The sequence below is a fragment of the Aureobasidium pullulans genome (genome assembly GCF_000721785.1).
Source record: "Aureobasidium pullulans EXF-150 unplaced genomic scaffold scaffold_10, whole genome shotgun sequence".
NCBI lineage: Eukaryota > Fungi > Ascomycota > Dothideomycetes > Dothideales > Saccotheciaceae > Aureobasidium > Aureobasidium pullulans.
In genome coordinates, this window is record NW_021941030.1 from 123,462 (window position 1) to 144,903 (window position 21,442).

At 50.7% G+C, this 21,442-nt stretch overlaps 10 protein-coding genes across 10 annotated transcripts; 4 read left to right on the forward strand and 6 right to left on the reverse strand.

The window, feature by feature from the left end:
• Positions 1 to 37: 37 nt before the first annotated feature.
• On the forward strand, positions 38 to 2,245 carry M438DRAFT_380369 (uncharacterized protein; the record flags this gene model as incomplete). The annotated part of the gene is made up of 5 exons (XM_029908884.1): positions 38 to 65; positions 118 to 158; positions 209 to 1,601; positions 1,656 to 1,867; positions 1,923 to 2,245. 5 exons carry the CDS (start codon positions 38 to 40, stop codon positions 1,947 to 1,949), a joined length of 1,701 nt encoding a protein of 566 aa, XP_029759943.1. The 3' UTR covers positions 1,950 to 2,245.
• Positions 2,246 to 2,365: 120 nt separating this feature from the next.
• Positions 2,366 to 3,813, forward strand: M438DRAFT_319437 (plasma membrane snare protein-like protein; the record flags this gene model as incomplete). Its single annotated transcript, XM_029902835.1, has 2 exons — positions 2,366 to 3,565; positions 3,623 to 3,813. The coding sequence occupies 2 exons, from the start codon at positions 2,366 to 2,368 to the stop codon at positions 3,680 to 3,682; spliced, it is 1,260 nt and encodes a 419-aa protein (XP_029759944.1). The 3' UTR covers positions 3,683 to 3,813.
• A 1,548-nt stretch (positions 3,814 to 5,361) lies between these two features.
• Positions 5,362 to 5,837, reverse strand: M438DRAFT_21762 (uncharacterized protein). Its single transcript, XM_029899449.1, has one exon. The coding sequence runs from the start codon at positions 5,742 to 5,744 to the stop codon at positions 5,457 to 5,459; it is 288 nt and encodes a 95-aa protein (XP_029759945.1). The 5' UTR covers positions 5,745 to 5,837; the 3' UTR covers positions 5,362 to 5,456.
• M438DRAFT_365607 (heat shock protein 70) lies at positions 5,792 to 8,387 on the forward strand (the record flags this gene model as incomplete). The annotated part of the gene is made up of 6 exons (XM_029907806.1): positions 5,792 to 5,834; positions 5,906 to 5,956; positions 6,032 to 7,216; positions 7,273 to 7,319; positions 7,691 to 7,749; positions 7,803 to 8,387. 6 exons carry the CDS (start codon positions 5,792 to 5,794, stop codon positions 8,260 to 8,262), a joined length of 1,845 nt encoding a protein of 614 aa, XP_029759946.1. The 3' UTR covers positions 8,263 to 8,387.
• Positions 8,388 to 9,156: 769 nt separating this feature from the next.
• M438DRAFT_297461 (CDP-alcohol phosphatidyltransferase) lies at positions 9,157 to 11,030 on the forward strand. Its single transcript, XM_029901952.1, has 2 exons — positions 9,157 to 9,671; positions 9,741 to 11,030. Exons 1-2 carry the CDS (start codon positions 9,469 to 9,471, stop codon positions 10,657 to 10,659), a joined length of 1,122 nt encoding a protein of 373 aa, XP_029759947.1. The 5' UTR covers positions 9,157 to 9,468; the 3' UTR covers positions 10,660 to 11,030.
• Positions 11,031 to 11,115: 85 nt separating this feature from the next.
• On the reverse strand, positions 11,116 to 12,133 carry M438DRAFT_319447 (uncharacterized protein). Its single transcript, XM_029902836.1, has 3 exons — positions 12,020 to 12,133; positions 11,643 to 11,936; positions 11,116 to 11,564 (listed from the first exon to the last, which is right to left on the reverse strand). The coding sequence occupies exons 1-3, from the start codon at positions 12,053 to 12,055 to the stop codon at positions 11,292 to 11,294; spliced, it is 603 nt and encodes a 200-aa protein (XP_029759948.1). The 5' UTR covers positions 12,056 to 12,133; the 3' UTR covers positions 11,116 to 11,291.
• Positions 12,134 to 12,309: 176 nt separating this feature from the next.
• Positions 12,310 to 13,146, reverse strand: M438DRAFT_345860 (histone-fold-containing protein). Its single transcript, XM_029905542.1, has 4 exons — positions 13,028 to 13,146; positions 12,938 to 12,964; positions 12,620 to 12,879; positions 12,310 to 12,562 (listed from the first exon to the last, which is right to left on the reverse strand). The coding sequence occupies exons 1-4, from the start codon at positions 13,047 to 13,049 to the stop codon at positions 12,419 to 12,421; spliced, it is 453 nt and encodes a 150-aa protein (XP_029759949.1). The 5' UTR covers positions 13,050 to 13,146; the 3' UTR covers positions 12,310 to 12,418.
• Positions 13,147 to 13,929: 783 nt separating this feature from the next.
• Positions 13,930 to 14,990, reverse strand: M438DRAFT_345863 (NAD(P)-binding protein). Its single transcript, XM_029905543.1, has 3 exons — positions 14,914 to 14,990; positions 14,553 to 14,860; positions 13,930 to 14,496 (listed from the first exon to the last, which is right to left on the reverse strand). The coding sequence occupies exons 1-3, from the start codon at positions 14,954 to 14,956 to the stop codon at positions 14,089 to 14,091; spliced, it is 759 nt and encodes a 252-aa protein (XP_029759950.1). The 5' UTR covers positions 14,957 to 14,990; the 3' UTR covers positions 13,930 to 14,088.
• A 1,260-nt stretch (positions 14,991 to 16,250) lies between these two features.
• M438DRAFT_374790 (uncharacterized protein) lies at positions 16,251 to 16,784 on the reverse strand (the record flags this gene model as incomplete). Its single annotated transcript, XM_029908525.1, has 1 exon — positions 16,251 to 16,784. One exon carries the CDS (start codon positions 16,782 to 16,784, stop codon positions 16,251 to 16,253), a length of 534 nt encoding a protein of 177 aa, XP_029759951.1.
• A 1,435-nt stretch (positions 16,785 to 18,219) lies between these two features.
• M438DRAFT_355626 (sulfate permease) lies at positions 18,220 to 20,757 on the reverse strand (the record flags this gene model as incomplete). The annotated part of the gene is made up of 2 exons (XM_029907047.1): positions 18,220 to 20,274; positions 20,326 to 20,757. The coding sequence occupies 2 exons, from the start codon at positions 20,755 to 20,757 to the stop codon at positions 18,220 to 18,222; spliced, it is 2,487 nt and encodes an 828-aa protein (XP_029759952.1).
• Positions 20,758 to 21,442: the final 685 nt, after the last annotated feature.

Below are 21,442 nucleotides of genomic sequence, written 5' to 3' on the forward strand. Positions count from 1 at the left end.
CCTTGATTGCCGACTTTGCGCTATACAGTCCGCCAGAATGAACGGTGATTCATATTCCAGCCGCGGTAATGCGCTCGCGCACAATCATCTAACCGCTTTCTAACTTTTCATGAACAGATCGTCCTAGTGGTAGACACGCGTCTTCGCGCGACCACTATGTGAGTATTGTACATGTGTTTGCTCGTACAGGCAACTGACGCTATCCCAGTCATCCAGAGACGACCGCCGTGATCGCGATCGTGGTGGGGACAGAGAGCGCGAGAGAGAGAGACCACGCAGACGTTCGCGCTCACCCGGCCACCGCCCGCGCAGAGAAGAGTTCCAGGGAGACACATACTCGTCGAGCCGCGACTACAGGGAGCGCGAAAGAGAAGACAGATACGCTGGTAGAGACAGACGTGGAGGAGGCCGCGACTGGGACAGAGGTGACCGTGGTGCTGAGCGACGAGACCGCCGTGACGACCCGCGCGGAGGTGCTAGAGAGCGCGGTGACCGTGGCGATCTCTTTGACGACCGCAGAGGTGGTGGTAGAGGAGGCCGTGACCGTGACAGTGGACGCGCCCCTCAACAATCCATCGACCAAAAGCGCAGTCCCAGCCCTCCGAGAAAGCCCAAGGAGCCTACTCCCGATCTTACCGACATCGTACCCATCCTCGAGCGCAAACGTCGCCTCACACAATGGGACATCAAGCCTCCTGGCTATGAGAATGTCACAGCTGAGCAGGCCAAGCTCTCGGGCATGTTCCCTCTTCCTGGTGCTCCTCGCCAACAACCTATGGACCCTACGAGACTGCAGGCTTTCATGAACCAACCTGCTAACGCTGGCGCAAACACCGCTCTCAAGCCCTCCAACGCTCGCCAGTCAAAACGTCTGTTTGTTCACGGCATTCCTCCTACTTCTACAGAGGACAACATCATCGATTTCTTCAACCTTCAACTCAATGGCCTCAACATTGTCAAGGGCATGGATCCCTGTGTGTCTGCCCAGATCTCCCCCGAGCACGACTTCGCTTTGACCGAGTTCAAGACACCCGAGGACGCAACAACCGCTTTGGCCTTCGATGGCATCACCATGGAGGACTCTGCCAATGGCTCAGCCAATGGAAGACCTGCTGGTCTGCAGATCCGTCGTCCAAAGGACTACATCGTTCCTGCCGTCACCGACGAGAGTGAACAGACAGAAGGCGTTGTCTCTGAGAATGTTCCCGACACCCAAAACAAGCTCAGAATGACCAACATTCCCACATTCATCGAGGATGCACAAGTCAGAGAATTGCTCACCACTTTTGGCGAGCTCAAGTCTTTCGTCCTTGCCAAGGACACATCGTCTGGCGCAAGCCGTGGATTTGCCTTCTTCGAGTACATGGATCCCACCAAGACTGATGAAGCTGTTACAGGCTTGAATGGCATCGAATTGGGCGATGGCGCGCTAAGAGCTGCAAGAGCCGCTGTCGGTGTGCAGCAGGTTGGTGGTGACATGAGTGTGAACGCCATGAGCATGCTTGCTGGTACCACAAGCGCAGACGTTGAGCAAGGTCGCGTGCTCTGTTTGCTGAACATGGTTACGGCAGAGGAGTTGCTGGACAATGATGAATACGAAGGTGAGCCGGGATGTTTTGACCATCACATGATACAAGTGGCTAACAGTTGTTCAGAAATCGTCGAAGACGTCAAAGAGGAATGCAGCAAGTACGGACACGTACTCGAGATGAAGGTCCCCCGTCCTTCCGGAGGTAGCAGACAGTCCACCGGTGTTGGCAAGATCTACGTCAAATACGACAACAACGAGTCGGCTTCCAAGGCCCTGCGTGCCCTGGCAGGCAGAAAGTTCGCTGACCGCACTGTCGTCGTCACCTTCTTCGGCGAGGTTCGTGATAACCCCTCCCTATCTGACTGATGTCACATGCTAATATATGTTCCAGGAATACTTTGATGTTAACGCATGGTAAATTACGGCAATTTGATACCTGGTAGTTATTGGCAAATTTGCGACGGACTCTTTCCGAGACGTCTTTGGCATGCAAAAGCAAGAATTTTCATTGTACAATAGGAAGAAGATGGTTGGGTCATGCTGCCGAGTCGTAGCTATTGCTTGCAAAAGCTTATTGCATTTGTTGTTCAAAAACAAACATCGGTCTTCTTTGTGACCTTGTCGTCTTTTTGAGGTGTTTCTGGAGGAGGTGGTTCCAGAGGCGGCCAGTCAACGGCGGTTTCACAAAAGTCCGGGGGCGGAGTCGCTGAAGTACAGCCTCATCTATATTGGGCATCAGACCCTCCTAACAACTTCCCCTCTATCCACTCGAAATTGTGATTTTTCCTTTCTTCAATCAACCCTTGAACATACTCCGCAACGATGCCTTTTGGAATGGGAAAGAAAGATAAGGAGGCGGCCGAGGAGAAGGCCTCCCGCTCGTCATTGTTCTCACGCTCCAAGGGCAAGGACAAGGCAGCAGCACCAGAGTCAAACCCCTACGCCGCACAATCTACTCCCGATCCTTATGGCGCCAAACCTCAAAACCTCGGTGCTCCTCCCGCTTACGATGGCCGCTCTGCCTCGCCTGCCATGCGTGAGAAGTCGCCTGTACCACCCGGTGGTTATGGCGGCAGCACACCACGATTCGGCGGATCCAGCAACTACGCACAGCAAGGAGGATACGGCAGCAACCCATACGGCAGTGAACAACCACAGGCTGCCCGTACTGGCGGCTACGGCGGTCTCGGACGACGAGCCAGCCAGGAGACCGTGAGCACCGATGTTGGAAGAGCCGCTCTGTTCGGCGATGCCCCTCAGAGACAGCAACAACAACAACTTCAAGCTACTCAGGCTGCCGAAGAGCCCTCAGCAGACAACAGCTACGCAAACAGTGGTATGTCCGGTGGTTACGGAGGCAGCTCCAGCGAACTCTACGGTCAGCCCGATCGCTACCTGACTGCCGAAGAGCAAGAAGAGGAAGATGTCAAGGCCTCCAAGGACGAAATCAAGTTCATCAAACAGCAGGACGTTTCGTCCACCCGCAACGCCCGCCGCATCGCCGAGCAAGCAGAAGCCACAGGTCGTGAGACCCTAGCCAGACTAGGTGTCCAAGGCGAGCGCATCCATAACACCGAGCGTAATCTCGACATGGCACAACACCAAAACCGGCTCGCCGAAGAAAAAGCCCGCGAACTCAAGACACTGAACAGAAGCATGTTCGCCATGCACGTCTCCAACCCTTTCACCGCAAAGAAGCGCGAGGAGGCCGCCAACGCCATCGCCCTGGAGAAACACAGAGTGGAAAGAGAGCGCGCAGAAGACACGAGACAGAACGCCTACTCCACTACACAACGTCACGCCGGTCAAGAAAAGACCATGCGTGGCAATGGCAAGACGCACGACAAAGCCACTCTGGCCAACAGAGCCAAGTACCAATTCGAAGCCGACAGCGAGGATGAAGCCATGGAAGGTGAGATTGAGGAGAATTTGGATATCATCCACAGGAGTGCAAAGACGCTGCATGCATTGGGCAACGCTATGGGCGATGAGCTCGATGAGCAGAATAAGCACATTGGCCGTATCATCGGAAAGGTAAGCGTTTTCTTCCCTTTTCCATCTGTCCTTGCTGGATACTAACAACCTCCACAGACTGAGACCGTCGACGATCAGATCGCCATGAACAGAATCAAGCTCAACAGGATTAGATAGACAAACCTGATTGAGCATGTACTTGTCACACTGCCATGTTTCAAAGGCGTTTGGAAATTGGGGAAGGGGTCACACTGGGAGGATTCAAATAGATAGGTAATTGTGCAAAGAATGGATTAGCATTGAAGGAGATGATGCTTGTATTACAATATTCTTCAAAAGTCTTGAGTGTTCAATATCAACGCAACCGAATTGTGATCTCAAATCTCAGCCAGTGGTGCCGAATCTAGCTATCAAAAGGCATGATGATTTTGATCCTTGGGTGATTCTCCGCTGGGAGTGCATGCTCAGGCATCGAACAGCTGTAGCAGTAGACACAAATAGGCCTTCTCCTTACGCGCCGACGTCTTCCAAATGGGAACAAGACAAGGCGTAGTGAATGATGCACCATCGAGAAGCTGTAATACCTCGTTCTAACTTAAACGTACACCGACCCGGCATCCGATCACCCGCGGCTATGGGCAGAACTAGACCATACTCCTCGCCTAATAACATTTTTCCAAGAAGTGTGCGATACCTCGTTCAAGCTTGAACACAAACCAGCCCGGGCAATAAGAACCGCAGCGGTGGACACAAACAGAGCCTCCTTCCTTGTCGGTCAACCTCGTTCCGAACGGAAGCAAGGCAACGTATGATGACTCTTGCTCGAGCGGGAAGTTGCGATCCCTCAATCTAACTTGGATGTACACCGACTCGGCCTTCGATGATTGCAGCGGTAGGTACGAATAAAGCCTCTCCTCGTCGGTCGACCTCGTTTCGAACGGAAGTAAGGCAACGTTTGACGCATGATGATTAATCGGGGAGCTGCGATGCCTCGTTTCGACATAAACACATACCGGTCCGACCAACAAAGACTCATAGGGGTAGGTACGAACAAGGCCTCTCCTCGTCCGATAGCATCTTTCCGAACGGAAACAAGGCAACGTTTGACGCACGATACTCGGTCGGAGAGCTGCGATCTCCTTGTCCAGTCCAAGCATACATCGATCTGTGGTCGCGGTTCGCCCGTCGCGGTTAGTCCGTGAAGGACGAGGCTTCGAGACGAGCAGGACGTCTTCTGCACGATCGAGTAGAAGTAGAAGGGTGGTTGGAAGGGAAGGAGAGGTCCTGGTTGGGGAAGATACTTATAGCTGGTGGGATAGTGTGGAGGAGGCATATGAAAGATCAATCAAGTGAGGGGTGACAGACAAACGTAATGGGGGAGCCGTGTGAATCTGGTGTGACGAGAGCTGATTATGTGTTTGTTGATAGATTCCGTTCTTTGCTTTGTCGAAGATGGTTGTAGATGCAGTAGTTGTCTGGCTTTTGAGTGCTGTGCGTTGAGTATCAATGTCTTTCTTCGGGCCTGAAGCCATGAGCCGATATGAAGTTCATGAAGCAGCCAACACCGAGCAGAAGTGGCAGCCGGAAACACGTTACAACATGGTTGGCTGTTTCAAAATCTGAGCTGACTTTGTGATGATTATGATCTCGACTGATATCGACATGATACTACGAAGATAGCAGGACTGCAGGAAAACAAGGAAACAAGGAGCCAAACCGTGCATACTCACTCTTGCAGTGACAGCACGCTCGTTTACTTCAGTCAGGATTAACACACAATCAACATAAAAACTTACCATTCGTAGCACCTTCCTACAACAACACAACTTTGAAAGACTCATCAATCATTGATGTGTGGTTGATGTATCGAAGCTGCCATGGTTGATGAGCTGTGGTCGTGGTGAGCTAAGCGAGGAAGGAACTCGTGGTTGCCTCTTCAGATCAATTGTTTCTAGGAAGGTGCACTCGACAAGAGAGGAAGCTGCCTTACTCGGACCAATATCATCTCGGCCCAACGCAGCAATTCTCCGAACAAGACACTCTGCAAGACCCGCATCAACCGACAAAGGGTCACAACATGTTGCTGGGGTGTGAGAATGGATAGGGCTTGGCGTCCAGACCTCGGACGAAATGGGGAAGTGAAAAAAAGATGAGATGCACAGACCGCGAAAATCGAAAATCGCCTACCCGCAAGCCTTTTCTTAAGCTCCCAGCACCTCTCACCTCTTCCTCCTTCCATCTCCCCCCATCTTTTTTCCCTTTTTATACCCCTCTATATCCTTCATCATGAGCGACGAGGTTTACGACGGTGCCATCGGTATCGATCTTGGTGAGTTTTTGCGCCCAATCCCATTGCCGAAGCGCAAACCCACAAGACCAAAATTGCTAACAGAGCTTCAGGTACCACCTACTCTTGCGTTGCCAACTACGACGGTAACAATGTCGAGATCAGTACGTTATCACTCTGGAGCATTTTGCAGCCCACCATTGGATCCAGCGCATGATTCTGACTCGCATGTCTTTTAGTCGCCAACGAGCAGGGTTCTTTCACCACCCCTTCTTTCGTCTCCTTCACTGCTGAGGAGCGTCTGATCGGTGAGGCCGCCAAGAACCAGGCCGCCATGAACCCCGCCAACACCGTCTTCGATGTTAAGCGTTTGATCGGTCGTAGATTCGATGACCCCACCGTCAAGAAGGATATCGAGTCGTGGCCCTTCAAGATCACCGACAACAACGGTTCCCCCATGGTCCAGGTCGAGTACCTCGGCGAGACCAAGACTTTCTCCCCCCAGGAGATCTCCTCCATGGTCCTCCTGAAGATGAAGGAGGTCGCTGAGACCAAGCTCGGCAAGAAGGTCGCTAAGGCCGTCGTCACCGTCCCCGCCTACTTCAACGACAACCAGCGTCAAGCCACCAAGGACGCCGGTGCCATCTCTGGCCTCAACGTTCTCCGTATCATCAACGAGCCCACCGCTGCCGCCATTGCCTACGGTCTCGGTTCCGGCAAGTCCGAGAAGGAGCGCAACGTCCTCATCTACGATCTCGGTGGTGGTACTTTCGATGTTTCCCTCCTCCACATCCAGGGTGGTGTCTTCACTGTCAAGGCCACCGCTGGTGACACCCACTTGGGTGGCCAGGACTTCGACACCAACCTCCTTGACCACTTCAAGAAGGAATTCACCAGAAAAACCAAGAAGGATCTGTCCGGTGACGCCCGTGCTCTCCGTCGTCTGAGAACTGCTTGCGAGCGTGCCAAGCGTACTCTATCCAACGGTACCCAGGCTACTGTCGAGATCGACTCCCTCTTCGACGGCGAGGACTTCAACGCCAACATCACCCGTGCTCGTTTCGAGGACATCAACGCCAAGGCCTTCAACGGCACCATCCAGCCCGTTGAGCAGGTCCTCAAGGACGCCAACATTGAGAAGTCAAAGGTTGACGAGATCGTCCTTGTTGGTGGTTCCACCCGTATTCCCCGCATCCAGAAGCTCCTTTCCGACTTCTTCAACGGCAAGAAGCTCGAGAAGAGCATCAACCCCGATGAGGCTGTTGCCTACGGTGCCGCCGTCCAGGCCGGTATCCTCTCCGGAAAGGCCACCTCTGCCGACACCGCCGACCTCCTCCTCCTCGATGTCTGCCCTCTCTCCCTCGGTGTTGCCATGGAGGGTAACATCTTCGCCCCCGTCGTTCCCCGCGGTACCACCGTTCCCAGTAAGTCAAACAATAACATTTCTGCCTCAAGAACATCTTCTAATCACTTTCTACAGCCATCAAGAAGCGTACCTTCACCACCGTCGCCGACGGCCAGACTACCGTAAGACTCCCTGAATCACTTCCATGTCCATTTCGTTCATCACACGCACAAATCATGTTACGGTGGTTATCGTGTCCAGTGAGAATGTTTCGGGCTCTCACTGGACATGCGAGCCCCTGTTCTTGCTGCCAAAATGCACGATGTTTTCTGAATCGAGAAGGCCTCCACTGAGAGGTCGTATCTTTATGACTCTCACTGGAGGCTCTCTCTGAATCAGATTCCATTCTGCACTTCTGCAAGTGGAAAAGCTTGGCATCGCTCCACTGAGATCCGAGTTTACCCCACACTTTTCACTCATCCATCAATTCTCCACCACATCATTCACCAACATCTCACAACTGTTTCGAATACTTTACTGACTATCCTTATAGGTACAATTCCCTGTTTATCAAGGAGAGCGTTCCGAGTGCGCCCACAACACCAGTCTTGGGTTTGTACATGTCCAGTCGAAGTTTGAAACAATGTGCTAACAATGTCTTTCAGTGAATTCACTCTTGCTCCCATCCCCCACATGCGCGCCGGTGAGGCCGTTCTCGAGTGTGTCTTCGAGGTCGACGTCAACGGTATTCTGAAGGTCACCGCCACTGAGAAGACCTCTGGACGCAGTGCTAACATCACCATCTCCAACTCTGTCGGTAAGCTCAGCTCCGCCGAGATCGACAAGATGGTTGAGGATGCCGCCAAGTTCAAGTCCTCCGACGAGGCCTTCACCAAGAAGTTCGAGTCCCGCCAGCAGCTCGAGTCCTACATCTCCCGTGTCGAGGAGATCGTCTCGGACCCCACTCTCTCCCTCAAGCTCAAGCGCAACCAGAAGGAGAAGATTGAGTCTGCTCTCAGCGACGCCATGGCCCAGCTCGAGATCGAGGACTCCTCTGCCGATGACCTCAAGAAGAAGGAGTTGGCCCTCAAGCGTGTCGTTACCAAGGCCATGTCCACAAGATAAACGTCTTGCATCGTATGACGGTTTAATGGGCGTTCTTCTTTCTTCTAGTGTTTTAGATTGGTACAGCTGGGTTCAAAAAGCTATGCATGTTTTTTCTTTATGAGATGCAGGTGCCGCTAGCATGGAAGCGGGCATCTTCAGCAGGCAGTTTTGAGGTGTTGCTGACTTGCTCTTTGCGAGATCAAAACCGAAAAGCAGTCAAAAACTTCAATGAACAATCGATGTCAAAAGAACATGTTATTCCGATGCATTGTGACTATGTGATGTCAAGAGCGAAGTCCTTGTCGTAATTGTAATGTCATTGTTGATTCCTACAACTCAACATGAGATCTCCACAATGTTCCCTCTATGTACCACGGATTCTCGAAGTGCGGATGTTTGTCACCAACATAGAAAGACTTGCAAGATGACTTCTCGATATCACTGTTAAGACTTCAAAGCTGTCGTGATGCACGATGTTTTCCGGATTGAACAGCTTCCAAAGAGAGCGAGAACTAGTCACGCTCTCTCTGGACGTCTGAGGTTTTACAAAAACATCTTGCATTTTGACAGCTGAATTGATAGGCTAGTCTAAACTGGGACATGATTGATATAGCAAACAATCAATGACCGTCATTAGGGGTAAACGATGAGTGAAGGTGGACGTGGTGGTGGATGATTGGCACCCCGCAACGTACAACAGCGTATCCGGTTCAGGAGAGGATTGCGAACAGTGCGGGCTTCTCGGTCAAGTCGCGGTCCGGACGGTTCCTTGTTGTTGCTTGACTAAGTTTATTCTTTTATTTTAGTGCTGCCGGTTGGAAATGAGTTCCAGTAAGTCTTATTCCTCTCATCAATGGACGCATTGCTCGAACTTGAGTACAAGAGACTGACGGGACAAGATTCGTCCACGCTCGAGGGTCCTCTCTCAGAAGACGCCTTGGCCAACCTCAAGCTCTACAAGTACTCGTCTGTAGACAAGTCTTTCACCTCGCGCTATGTCCTGAAACACTATGTACGTTGATTGCGCACCTCTATCATCGGTCTCTCCAGCAAGATTGCAACAAACACACACATACGAAGGAAGAGCATGGGGAAAGGGCATGACGGAACCCTGCATACAAGCAGACATTGGATACGCAAAGAGACAAGATGGGCTGACATTGGATTGTTGATGAATAGTGGAACGCATGCGTCGAATTCCTGCCGCTATGGCTGGCACCAAACATGGTCACCCTGCTGGGCTTCTTCTGCATCCTCAGCAATGTCATCCTCATGCTCATCTATGACCCTGCTTTGACCGGCCTGGCTCCGTCATGGGTCTACTACAGCTACGCCCTCGGCATCTGGTCGTACAGCACCATGGACAACATTGATGGCAAGCAAGCCCGTCGTACTGGCACTTCGTCTCCTCTGGGCGAGCTCTTCGAGTGAGTGCTACCTCACCTTTTGCATCAGTCTAGCAGGAAGAGCACTACTGACAAGAGTGAATCACATAGTCACGGCATTGACAGTCTCAACTGCACCCTCGCATCCCTCCTCGAAACATCAGCCATGGGTCTCGGCTCAACACGCCTTGGTGCTCTCACCGCGCTCATCCCCACACTGCCCATGTTCTTCTCGACCTGGGAGACATACCACACCCACACCCTGTTCCTCGGCTACTTCAATGGTCCTACCGAAGGCCTGATCATCGCTGCGCTCATCATGATTCTCTCCGGCTACTACGGCCCTACCCTCTGGACATCTCCGCTTGCGTCTCTCTTCGGCCACGAACAATTCCTGGGCAAGACCAGCTTCCTCGATCTCTGGGGTCCTATTCTGTTGCTTGGACTCTGCCTGGCACATATCCCTGATTGCGTCAACAACGTATACCAGGCCAGAAGAGGCAGAAGTCAACCCTTGATACCCACATTGCTGGAGTGGGCTCCCATCTTCATCTTCACTGGTTCTTTGTGCGCATGGCTGGGATCACCTTACTCGCATTTGCTCAAGGATAACCACCTGTCTCTGCTCTGCTTCACCCTTTCACCTGCATTCGGTCGCATGACAACCAAAATCATCCTCGCCCATCTCACTCGCCAGGATTTCCCCATGTGGACTGTCATGCTGGCTCCCCTCATCACCGGCAGCGTTCTCGTCAACTTGCCCTATATCGGTCTCCCCGGTCTGTCCGCAACCACCGAGCTCTGGTTCTTGAGAGGTTACTTCGCATTCGCTACCATTGTGTATGCTCGCTGGGCCGTCTATGTCTGCAATAGCATTTGCAACTACTTGGGTATCAACTGCTTGACCATTCCCGAAGACAAATGGCTCGCATTGAAATCCGGCGCTCCCCCAAACCAAAGACCCGAGGCCACTCGTCTCGCATCTGGATCTGTGAGAATGAAGGGCGGTGCCAATGGCAAGTTTGCTTAGACCGCACCACGTCATCGGTATGCGGTAACACCTACCACTCGTCTTTGATGTGTGTTTCTGCCACACGGGTGGGACAAAAATGAAGGATTCTTGAAGATTGGATGATGACACGCTCGTTCTTTGATTTTGCGTTTTCCATGGAAGGAGGGATGGTTGATCGTCCATTCCTTCTGCTTATGTATACATGTAATGAGGATCTTCTTTTCCGCGACACGATAGAATGAGGCTTGATGATGGCCAAGATAGAAATGAAAAACCTAATGCATCGGAACTTTGATATTGTTCGGCTAGACTGTGAACGTGTTTGCTGATGTTGCTTCGTCAGATGGTCACACAGTCAGTGGCCTGTCAGTTATTGAGAGATGCTTTCCTCTAGAGAACGTCAGTAGAAACATGGTGCCAGCAGGCTGTTATTGTATCACAATTCGAATGTATTCAGGAGCACGCCTTACGTTGGCCGGTGAGAGAGGGTTTGAACAATGTCATTGTATACACAGTCAGTAGGTCATGCATCTGTACGATCGAATCTCGCGCCGTCCCAGAAGCAGTGTCAAAAGAGACGCCCAAACTCCAAGCCACTGATTTCGGAGATATTTCAGATCTTCTAGTTTCCTTTTGTCTCTTTTTTTCGCTCAGCTTCTCAGAGCTCTCAGTCTCTCGCCCAGATTATCTTCCTCGACTTCAGTGGGGTTGGCAGGGGCCTTGATACCCTGTGCTGGTGTTGCGCCGGCCATTTCTTGGTTCAGTTCGACACCAGCTTCGTCGGCGACTTGGGACATCAATCTGTCGACGTCTTCTTGGGGTGTGCCCACAGCGGTGGCGCTGGAGGTAGCATTCTCATAGTATCCGGTTGCGACGTCCAGGTCCTCGAATTGTGTCTCGAATCGGTCCATGACTGCTGAAATCTGTATCCTCTCGTATCAGCCAATGCTTCTTTCTCAAACTGTCTGTCCTAGCAGCGACAAGGCAGTAGCGCATCTCACCTTTTCTAGATCCATAGCCTTCATAGCTCCGTCCATGCCTTTCACCACATTCGCCATACTGCCCGTGACTTGACGCATCGTCACAGCCGTCTGTACCCTGCTAGCGACAGCATCGATTCTTGAAGCCAGGCGTAACAGGTTGAGCTTCTCGTTCTGCTTGCGAATGGCGTTTTGAGCGTAGATTTTGGCGATATCGCCGTGGTTTTGTTGGATAGCCTTCTTCAATTTTGCTTTCTCGGCATTCTCGTCCTTGCCAGCTTTGGCGGATTGGCGGTTCAGTTGTTTGGCTGTGAACTGGGAGATGTTGTGTTAGTGGGGCTCCACAGAGATTGTGTAGATACGGATGCGGGTGTGGAAGGTGGGTGTGAAGCGCGTACCTTCAAGTTGAAGAGAGCTTTTTCGAGGCCGGACATGGTTGTTGTGTGTTAGCGGTGAGACTGGAAGGGCATATAGATGATCGTGTTCGGTGGAAGATGTGGCAGTTGCTCTGGTTGATTGATGATGATGGATAGCGGCCGAGGCCGACGAGAGTGTGGGGTCTTGGCCAGATCGTGCTCTTTCGTCACTGTCACATGCATTCATTCCCGTCAGAGTTCAAGTTGATAGATGTAGACATTAAACAAGTAATAATGCATTCTGTGTCATTGCTTTCATGCCATGTTGCGCCATATAATCTAACATAACCAGTAGAGATGGGGTATCAAAAGAAGAATCGTATCGCCCTAATGCCCTGGACGCCTGGTCCCATTGCTGTGTCTCTCTCATTCCACTTCTCTTCACGCTGCAGGCTCGGCAGCTGGCTCTGCAGGTCCAGCGTTGAACTTCTCGTTCGCTGATCTGAACAACTCTTCTTGCTGTCTGAGCAATTCCTCCTCGCTCATTCCTGACTGCTCAATCTTGCTTTGCTTCTTTTCGCGGCTCTGTTGACGGCACGTCAGTGTCATGTCCTCTTTCTTTCGTGTCTGTTCCCAACTCACTGCCTGTTGTGACTTGAACTGCTGTGCGACCTCGAGCAAGTCCGGTACGTATTCGTTGAACCCAAGCTCTTCCAATGCCTTGACAATGTGTTCGCATGCAATCGTCTTTTTCGCGTCCTTTTCGGCAATCTCGTTGGCTTCGGAGGATATCATGGTGATGAACTCGACGCAGCATTCTATGAGCAGGTCTCGCGTCTCCTTGGCGAAGGACATTCCCTGGTCGTTGGCCAGTACTTCGGTGATGATCTTTTGAACGGTTGCTGTTGTGACCTTGTCAGTCGCGTGCATCGATTGTTTTGTCGTCGGATTGGCGCATACCTCTGGGCAGAGTGAGCTCGTCACTGCCTGTAAAACAGTTAGCATGCTTCGGTCGCAAAGAGAGTTTTGGATTTTGTATGAACTACGAACCAGCGAACTCTTTGTCCGACATGTTTAGTGATTTTGTGGTGCTGCTGACTGTCGTGAAATCAACGGTTCGGCCAAAGAAGTGTCTCAATCAACATTCTACCACAGCAGCGCGCGGCGATGGGGGAATGCAGCAGCTTTAAGTCTCACAGGAACCAACACCTCCGGGCCCCGGCACATGCCGCAGCACCGCTTCCGTCACCGACGCGTCCGAGCTTCACTGCTATTTCTTCGAACGCGACTTTTTTCCTTCTGCCTTCTCCTTTCAACAAACAACAGCGCAAAAGGTATTTGATTGCTCTCCTCTTCTATCTCCCTCCTGCACATTCAAGGATGAACATTCGTGTCGCCCCTATCTTACCTTTACGTGGTGATTTACCTGTCTCAACCAAACGGACTCTCTGATAATTATCTTGCACAACCCGCTCATTTCTCAAGACCTTCTTGCTTGAATGTTGGCTAACATTGCAATCCAGACAGATCTTCACAACACTCTTGCTTCGCTCAAGCTCTGCTCATATCATGCACCTTACGAACGCATTGGCCTGGGTGGAAGCATTTGGTTGCGCGCGCTGAGTGTGCGCATGGAGCGGCACTCAGCTGGAACATTCAAGGTTAGTAATGATCGAGCATCATCTCTTCCTTCTTACATGATGAGAAAATTATGTTATATACAACACCACCTATTATCCTTGAGGAATAAAATAATGGTTCGATTACCTGAAAAAAAACTTCTTCTCTCCTTTCACTTTTCAACGATTGTCTCAATTTCATGTTTACCAACACATGTTTTAGGTATCAGTAAAGCAATCAACAACACCCACCATTTTCAACCCATGCACGTCGTAAGGTTAGTACATCCTCAACTCCACCCTCCACTCCCCTTGCGTGATGAACAAAATCATTCCATGCTAAACCTGAAGGCTTAAGCCTTATGGTGATCAAAATGTATTGCTTTTCATCTTTCAACTGACTGCACTTCTTTAATCCACCTTCACTACTGAAAGTCTCTTTGAAGTACATTCGGCTAACGAATCAAAAAGTCTAGATAGTCCTCCAGCCCATCATTCCTGGAAAGCTGCGAGCTTCTCGTCGTTCCAACTCAAGAACTTGCCGTTCAAGTCCTTAGGCGCATCCAATGCCAATTTGGCCATGACATGACCGGGCTGCTCAGGCTTGAGCAGACCTCCAGTCTCCTTCAGTTCCTTGAACTTGGCGGCATCCTTTGCATCCATGCTGGTGTTGTGGGTCTCACGGATAGAGACTTGCATGTCTGTGTCCACGACACCAGGGCGGATAGAGAGGGTGGTCACATCAGGTTCTTCGACAGCAAGAGTCATAGCAAGGTGGTTCAACACAGCCTTGGACGCACCATACGCTCCCCATGTGGAGTAGGCACCGGCGGCAGCGCCTGAAGAGCAGAGGATGATGTTGCCCTTAGACTCGCGGAGTGCTGGCAAACTTGCCTTGACCTATGTCAACAGTCAGTCATGATGGTCTTCTACCTCAACAGTGAAGATCAACTGACCAAGGCGATGGCTGAGAAGACATTCACATCGAACAAGTTTCTCCACTCTTCTGCCTCAACGTTGGCGACTCTCTTGACAGGGTCGAGGATGCCGTGGTTGACAATCACACCGTCCAGACGGTTCCACTTTGACTTGGCGAGATCTGCTGCCTTTTGTCCGAGTGAAAGGTCTGAAAGATCACCAGCGAGCACTTCGACCTGTCCGGGGTATTGCTTGCTCAGGCTGTCCATGGGCTGTCTGCTTCTTGCGACAGTCACCACGCGACATGATTGTTTAAGCAGATAGTGCGCAATAGCAAGACCAATGCCTGGCTTTCTCATCAACTCCTATCCTCTTTCCACGTATGCTCGTACTGCCTACCTCGTGATGCTCCGGTCAGAATGATAACTTTGTCTGCGGCCATGATGATGCTGTTTCGGTTGTTGATACAAGAAGCTGTGTTTTGGGCGGACAAGAAAACTTCGGATGAATTGTCCTTGAGAGAGCCCCACCCCCGCACACGTCACACAGCGTCCCTTCCTCTTGCCTCTTTCGCTTCTGTATCCCATGTTGCCTTGTCTACTCATGTAAACGCAGAGAGGTTCTACTTACAGTCCTTGACATATCTCCGAGTTACTTGAATGCTTATTCGTGAGACTCGGTTTTACTAATTTCAAAAACCATATCTGCACTGGAGGTCTACATGCCATAACAAGAACAATTCTATATCACACTATCCCTAGACACCACCACCTTCCACGATGAGCACATCTGAATCTACTGTAATTATAGGAGCAGGTATCATTCGTGTCTCTACCGCTTACTACCTCTCTAAATTCATACCTAGCCACTCCATCCATCTTGTCGAATCGTCTCCTAAACTTGTCGCTTCCGCTTTAGGTAAAGCAGGTAGATTCCTCGCTGCAGATTGGTTTGATTCTGCATTTGCGCGGCTTGGACTGCTGTCGTTTGGACTTTAGGAATGACTTACTGGTGATTGTGATGGTGGTATGAGTTCGATGATCAAGTTCTTTTTGGCAATTACAGTGGTCATGTCTGTTGCTTGGGTGACCCTGCTCGAAATATACCATCCTTCCATCCTCACACATTGTTCTCCAACATTGTTCAAGTGTACACTGAGTAAGTTTGGTCTTGAGGTGTATATGGTACGTTCGTCTTGGAAGTCATATCGTCGGTGTTTGTGGTTCTTTCGTCGTCCAAATGCTGTTCCAAATTCTTCTTCACTGATGGCACTCAGACATGGTGATTGATGTCCAAGTGTGTTTCCCAATCGCCGATGATGTCAACATCGATCTCTCCGGTTGACACAAAGTAGTCTAATTTCTCTCGCACTGCAACATCTCGACATCGATGCCTTTCTGGCCATTGTGTGGAGTGCTGTCTTGCAAGACAGTTTGGCAACAAAGCTTCACAGGCCATATCACTTCCACCCAGACCCCTCCTGGCTTTGTGCCGACTAGGAAGCTGGAAGAGGAAGAAACGAATTCCTCGACTCGGAATGTGTAAGGGTAAATGTTCCACAAGAGGATATCTGGATCGCTGCCTTGGCCAGGTGTGATTCTAGGCCAAGATTTTACTGAAAAGACCATGAGAGAAGTTGTCGCACGGAGGATTCGTCCAGAAAGATGCAGGCAGACTGTATCAATATCTTGAAGAGTCGCTGGGTTGTGGAACTTTTCGTAGTCGGTGACGTGGGCTCAGCTGAAATGCGACTCGACGTGATGAGCCACAGCAGTTTCGTCTCCTTCAAAGTTACCACAGACAGGGCAAGTAGCCGTAGTTGCAGCTTCCACAACTGGTTCCTCTTCCTCCACTGGTTCTTGCACCTTCGCTCCTCCCTTCTTCTTCTGCTTAGCCGGCTTGACATACGCAAACAGATCAATCTCCTCCGCCGGCGCCTCACCATCCTCATCCAACCTGATATCCCTCGACTGGAACTTGGAGCGACGGTTATCTCTTTCCCTAGGCGGTCTTGTGTTTCTTGATCCAGAACTTGATACAGAGCTGGGTATTGTTGATGCTTCTTGGGCGGGTATATCGCCAGTGTGCATTCTTTGTACGCGCCCGACTCTACCGTCGCTTAGACGCACTTTGATGCCTCGGGGGTGATTACCGCTGGTCAGGACATTTTGGACTGTGCCTTGGACTTGACGGCCGGTGGGTTGGTCTGCTTTGAGGACGATGGAGACGGCTGCGCCTGGTACTACTTGGCTGATATTTGGTACCGGCATTATTGTTCTCTCTCGGACGACTTGATTTTTAGATGGTCGTAAATGTCGTAAATGTCACAAAGACACGAGCTTCCGTGATGGTTATACAGGTGATTTATATTTGACCAGATTTTTAATGTGATGTTGGTAGACGAGTTTGTGAAGACTCACCATCTGGCATCTGTGATCGATCAATGCCAAGCCCAGACCATCGTCACTTTTCTCACACTCGAATTCACATTCTCCTTTCACGACCGAACCCATCGCTATACCAACGTCACATACTACCCGAGACCTCAGCAAGCAATTGCCCGATCCGTAAACCCAGTCAATGATTCCTTCTTCCTCCAAACATCCGCCCACAACAATACCAGCCTCGTCATCGGAAGCATCCCCCATCCGAAAACCGAAGGAAAAAACCTCTCCGGCCATGTCTCGGGGATCAACTCTCCCCCCTACGACGGTGTCCCGCTCCGCTGCTTTCCTCGTCTCCACGCTCTCTCAATCCAAAGATAAACTTTCCACATTTCCAATAAAAACGCACCCGTCACATCGTCACTCTGCTTCTTATGATGACAGCATGAAAAACTGCCATGGTTTAACCAACTTTTTTTCTTGCACATGTGCAGCAAGCAAGCGAAAGGAATGCCAATAATATGTGGATATGCTATTATGTACCAAATACCAAGAAGACGCTTAGAACCGGCGTCCACTCGGCACGGTTTTGCTTTGTTGAGAAAAATGAGCCTTTAAAAAAACGCATTGGAGGATCGCGATTCGCGATGGGCGCCTGAGTCGTGTGTCAAAAAGTGTTGTTTAATGGTTGCGTGACAAAAGTGGTGTGAAAGTCAGCCAGCCTGCCTCATGATTATTAACAAATTCTTTGACGTGTGTTTTGACGAGGTGGCGATATCGGCAGTTCGAATGTGTGCCTCGTCGCTATGCAATGTGTGGAAGCAAGAGTCGAATGCGAATTCCAACGATATTCTTGAGAGATGTCTAGTAGGCCACGAGGTGAGCTGCAAGCGTTAAAAAGATAGTCAGGTACGATCTGGATGCAGGAAACTGCGACAGGGACACCAGATAAGCAACCTGGGGCCCCAGAGATGGCACCGCGACACAGGATGATGCTGACCATTGATGACGACGTCCTGTAGCACATAGCACGAGAGAGCACATCACTGAATGGGAGAGGTGTGAACGATTTTGAGGTGGTGAAAAACGTCGGTAGTGAGCGCAATATGTACAGTATAACCCGGGGCGCATCTACATCATGAAAAACATCATGCAACAAACAAAGTACAAGCCAGTAGGATGCAAAATCTAAAGCACGTATCTACAATCCAATGCTTTTTGAAAACCTCTCCCTCCTTGGACCCAATCCGAAAAACAAATCGCTCATCATGATATCAAAAAAAGCACAAAACATGAAGGCAGATTAGGAAGATATTAATCCTCATGCGAGTTTGTCGTCATCCTGGACAACATCGGCAGTAGCTGAGGGGTCGTGAATGTTGGCAATGGCGCTTTGCAGAGCACTCGTCAGATCGATGTGGAAGAAGGGTCTGTTAAGGCCGTGCACAACAATCTTCTTCTGGCTGGTTTGCGCGCCATATGCCTTGCTGTTGTGAATAGTCTGGTTGATGTCGCTGGAAGTTTCGCTGCTCTCGCCGGTAATCTCTCTGCTCTGAGAGCGTCCGATCTCGAGATCACGGTGCTTCTTGTGCTCGGCGTGGTTCATGGCATACTCAGCATCGGCAGCAGCACTCGAAGTACCACCAAGCTCAGCGACACTGAAAATGGGCTTCCAGCGCTTGAACTCCTCGGCGTCTTCAGTGGGGTAACCGAAACCAGCAGATGCAAGAGCTCGTCTAGTCCAGCGGTTGTTGATGTGAGCAAAGTGCCATTGAACCTTCTCAGGAGAACTGTAACGATCAAGTTGGTTGCGGACATCGATGAGATGTTGTACTGATGTGACATCAACGTTGTTGACAGAAGAGAAATCGAGAATGACAGCCTTGAGAGTTGGTTTATCGTAGTCAACGTCAACAGTCTTTCCACGGCGCGGGCCAGGGTCATTCCAGGGACGGTCACCAGGTCTACCATATGCGTTGGGGTTAGTGCGACGAGTCTGCTGGAAGATAGATTGCACCATGTAGTCGAGATAGTGGTTGGCGTTGGGGTAGTTGTAGCCTTCTGAGAATCTGTAGATGAAGATACCAGGGTAAGGAGACTTTGCATCGATCATAGGGTTTGAACCGTCGTTGTGTTCAAGAGGCAAGAAGATGCTACGGTCGGCCTTTTCGTGACCGTAACCGTTCGAAGGCTTATCCTTGTCCTCGAGGAGATGGTCTCCAATGACAGAGTGAACTTGGACCTTTCCGAGGAAGCGACCACGAGCCTTGACAACACGGAAGAGGAGGAGGGCGATCGACACACAGATTGTGGTGTAGATACCGTTCTCAATGGAAGAGAAGACGGTGACGAGCACACCAGCAAAGAAGATAAGGACCTCGATGGGTGAGATCTTCCAGAATTGGTAGACAGTGTTAGGAGGGGTAATGAGATCACCAACAGCGTGGATGATGACAGCCGACAGGACTGAGTTGGGAATGTAGAAGAAGACTGCTGGCAGGGCGTAGATGGCCAGCAGGACGATGACGGCAGTAATGACACCAGCGAAAGGTGTACGCACACCAGCCTTGGATTTGATGGCGGTACGCGAGAAGGAACCGGTCACAGGGTAACCACCAAGGAAGGGACCGAGAAGGTTAGAGACGCCAATGGCTACAAGCTCCTGAGAAGGGTCGATGGCATAGTTGTTGACTCTGCCGAAGGACTTGGCGATAGAAATGTGCTCAATAAGCAAGACAATGACAGAGGCAGGGATCTCGCTGGCAAACACCTTGATGATTTCGGTTGTGATGGTAGGCACGGCAGCGTGCTTGAAACCACGAGGAACGGTTCCCAGAAGCTTGAACTTGGACAAGCTGTTCTTCTTGTGGATTCTTGGGATGTTGCGGTTGACCAACCAACTGATCATGGTGTACAGAAGGATGATGAAGACAGTGCGGAGGGTCGACATGAAGAACAAAAGCTTGCGATGCTTGGGGAACTTGTTTCCAAGGTACTGGAAGCCGAAACGCAAGACGTAAAGGAACACAAGGGCAGTAAGACCCATTGCTGCGTCGAGCTTCGATCTTCCAAGATGTTGCAGAATATGAATGACAACAAGGTATGTCGAGTCGCGGGTCGAGAAACCAGTGATGCCCATCATGGTAGGGATCTGACCAACGCAAATGTTGATAGCAGAGCCAGTCATGAAGGCCGAGATGGAAGTGAGCGAGATGAAGTCGACGATCCAACCGAGACGAGCGAGACCCAAGAAACAGACGATCGCACCGCAAATAATGGCGAGTGCAGATGCAATAACGTGAGCATCGAGTTCAGGGTTGCTTTTCTGAGCCTTAAGAACGACGTTTCCGACGATGGTGGACATGACAGCGACAGGCTATAGCAATGTAAGCATGATATTACTGAGAGTGGGAACGATGAGACTTACACCAATGGTAATATCCTTTGAAGTAGCGAAGAACCAGTAGATCAAGACGCCCATGAAGGAGGAGTAGAGACCATATTCGACAGGAAGCTCAGCCAGTTTGGCATAAGCCATACCCTGAGGAACGACGACAGCACCAATAGTAATACCGGCGACCAGATCTCCAGCAAGCCATTGTAGGTTGTAACGACCGATCCAGCGGGTGAAAGGGAAGAGGTTGCGAGTATAGTTCATCATGTCCGAACGACTCGGAGTGATCTCGCTGAACCATTCATAGACAGTAGGTTCGGCTTCGACGAAGGTGTCGGCGCTGGAAACAGAGAAGACTGATTCACCTCTGGTGATCTTCTCGGCTTCCATCTCCTGGCGGTAATCAAGCTTGATACCTAGGACCTTGGCCAGGCCATGACCAAGTTGAGACCCCTTGGAAGGCATATCGAAGGAGTGTGTAGGTAGTGTTGATCAACACACCAAAGTCCGGGTTGATGGATATGGAATGGGAATATGAACAGTGGAGGGGATTATGAAGAGACAACAAGAGGGTTTATAGACCAGCCGCCTCGCTTGCTTCTGAATCGCCGTTTATTATCCAATTGAGGGCTTGGATGAGCAATCCGGGGTCTGGAAATGATCCTCTCCAAAGAGTGTGGGAGGCGTATTTGGATGAGGCAAGGGCTGCAAGCCAAAGGAAAAGAACTCAACGAGGATTGGTGAACACTCGGGCCAGAACTGGGTGAACGGTCGTAAGCCGAACGGGTTTGGCGAATCACGAAAACAACGAAGGAGTCCGGAAGGGCGATGCTGCACGAGAAAGAAGGAAAGGTGCAGAGATGCGATTGAGAAAAGGCAATTTTGGGACAGAAGTGCGGTAGACACGACGAGGTCATAGAGATCCAGATCTCAACCGGCAGCCATCAAGCTTTGAGTCGACGTCGAGCTTTCGTCGTCGTATGGGCATAGTGGGCCGCCCAGAGTGCATGGGCATGATGTGATTGAGGTGATGCCAGTTTGGGGTTAGTTGTTTCGCTTTTGTACCGATCCCCGCTGATTTTAGACCCAATCATAAACGCCTGTCATGGCGTGCTTTGTTGAGGTTTGACGACATTCCACAAGATCGATA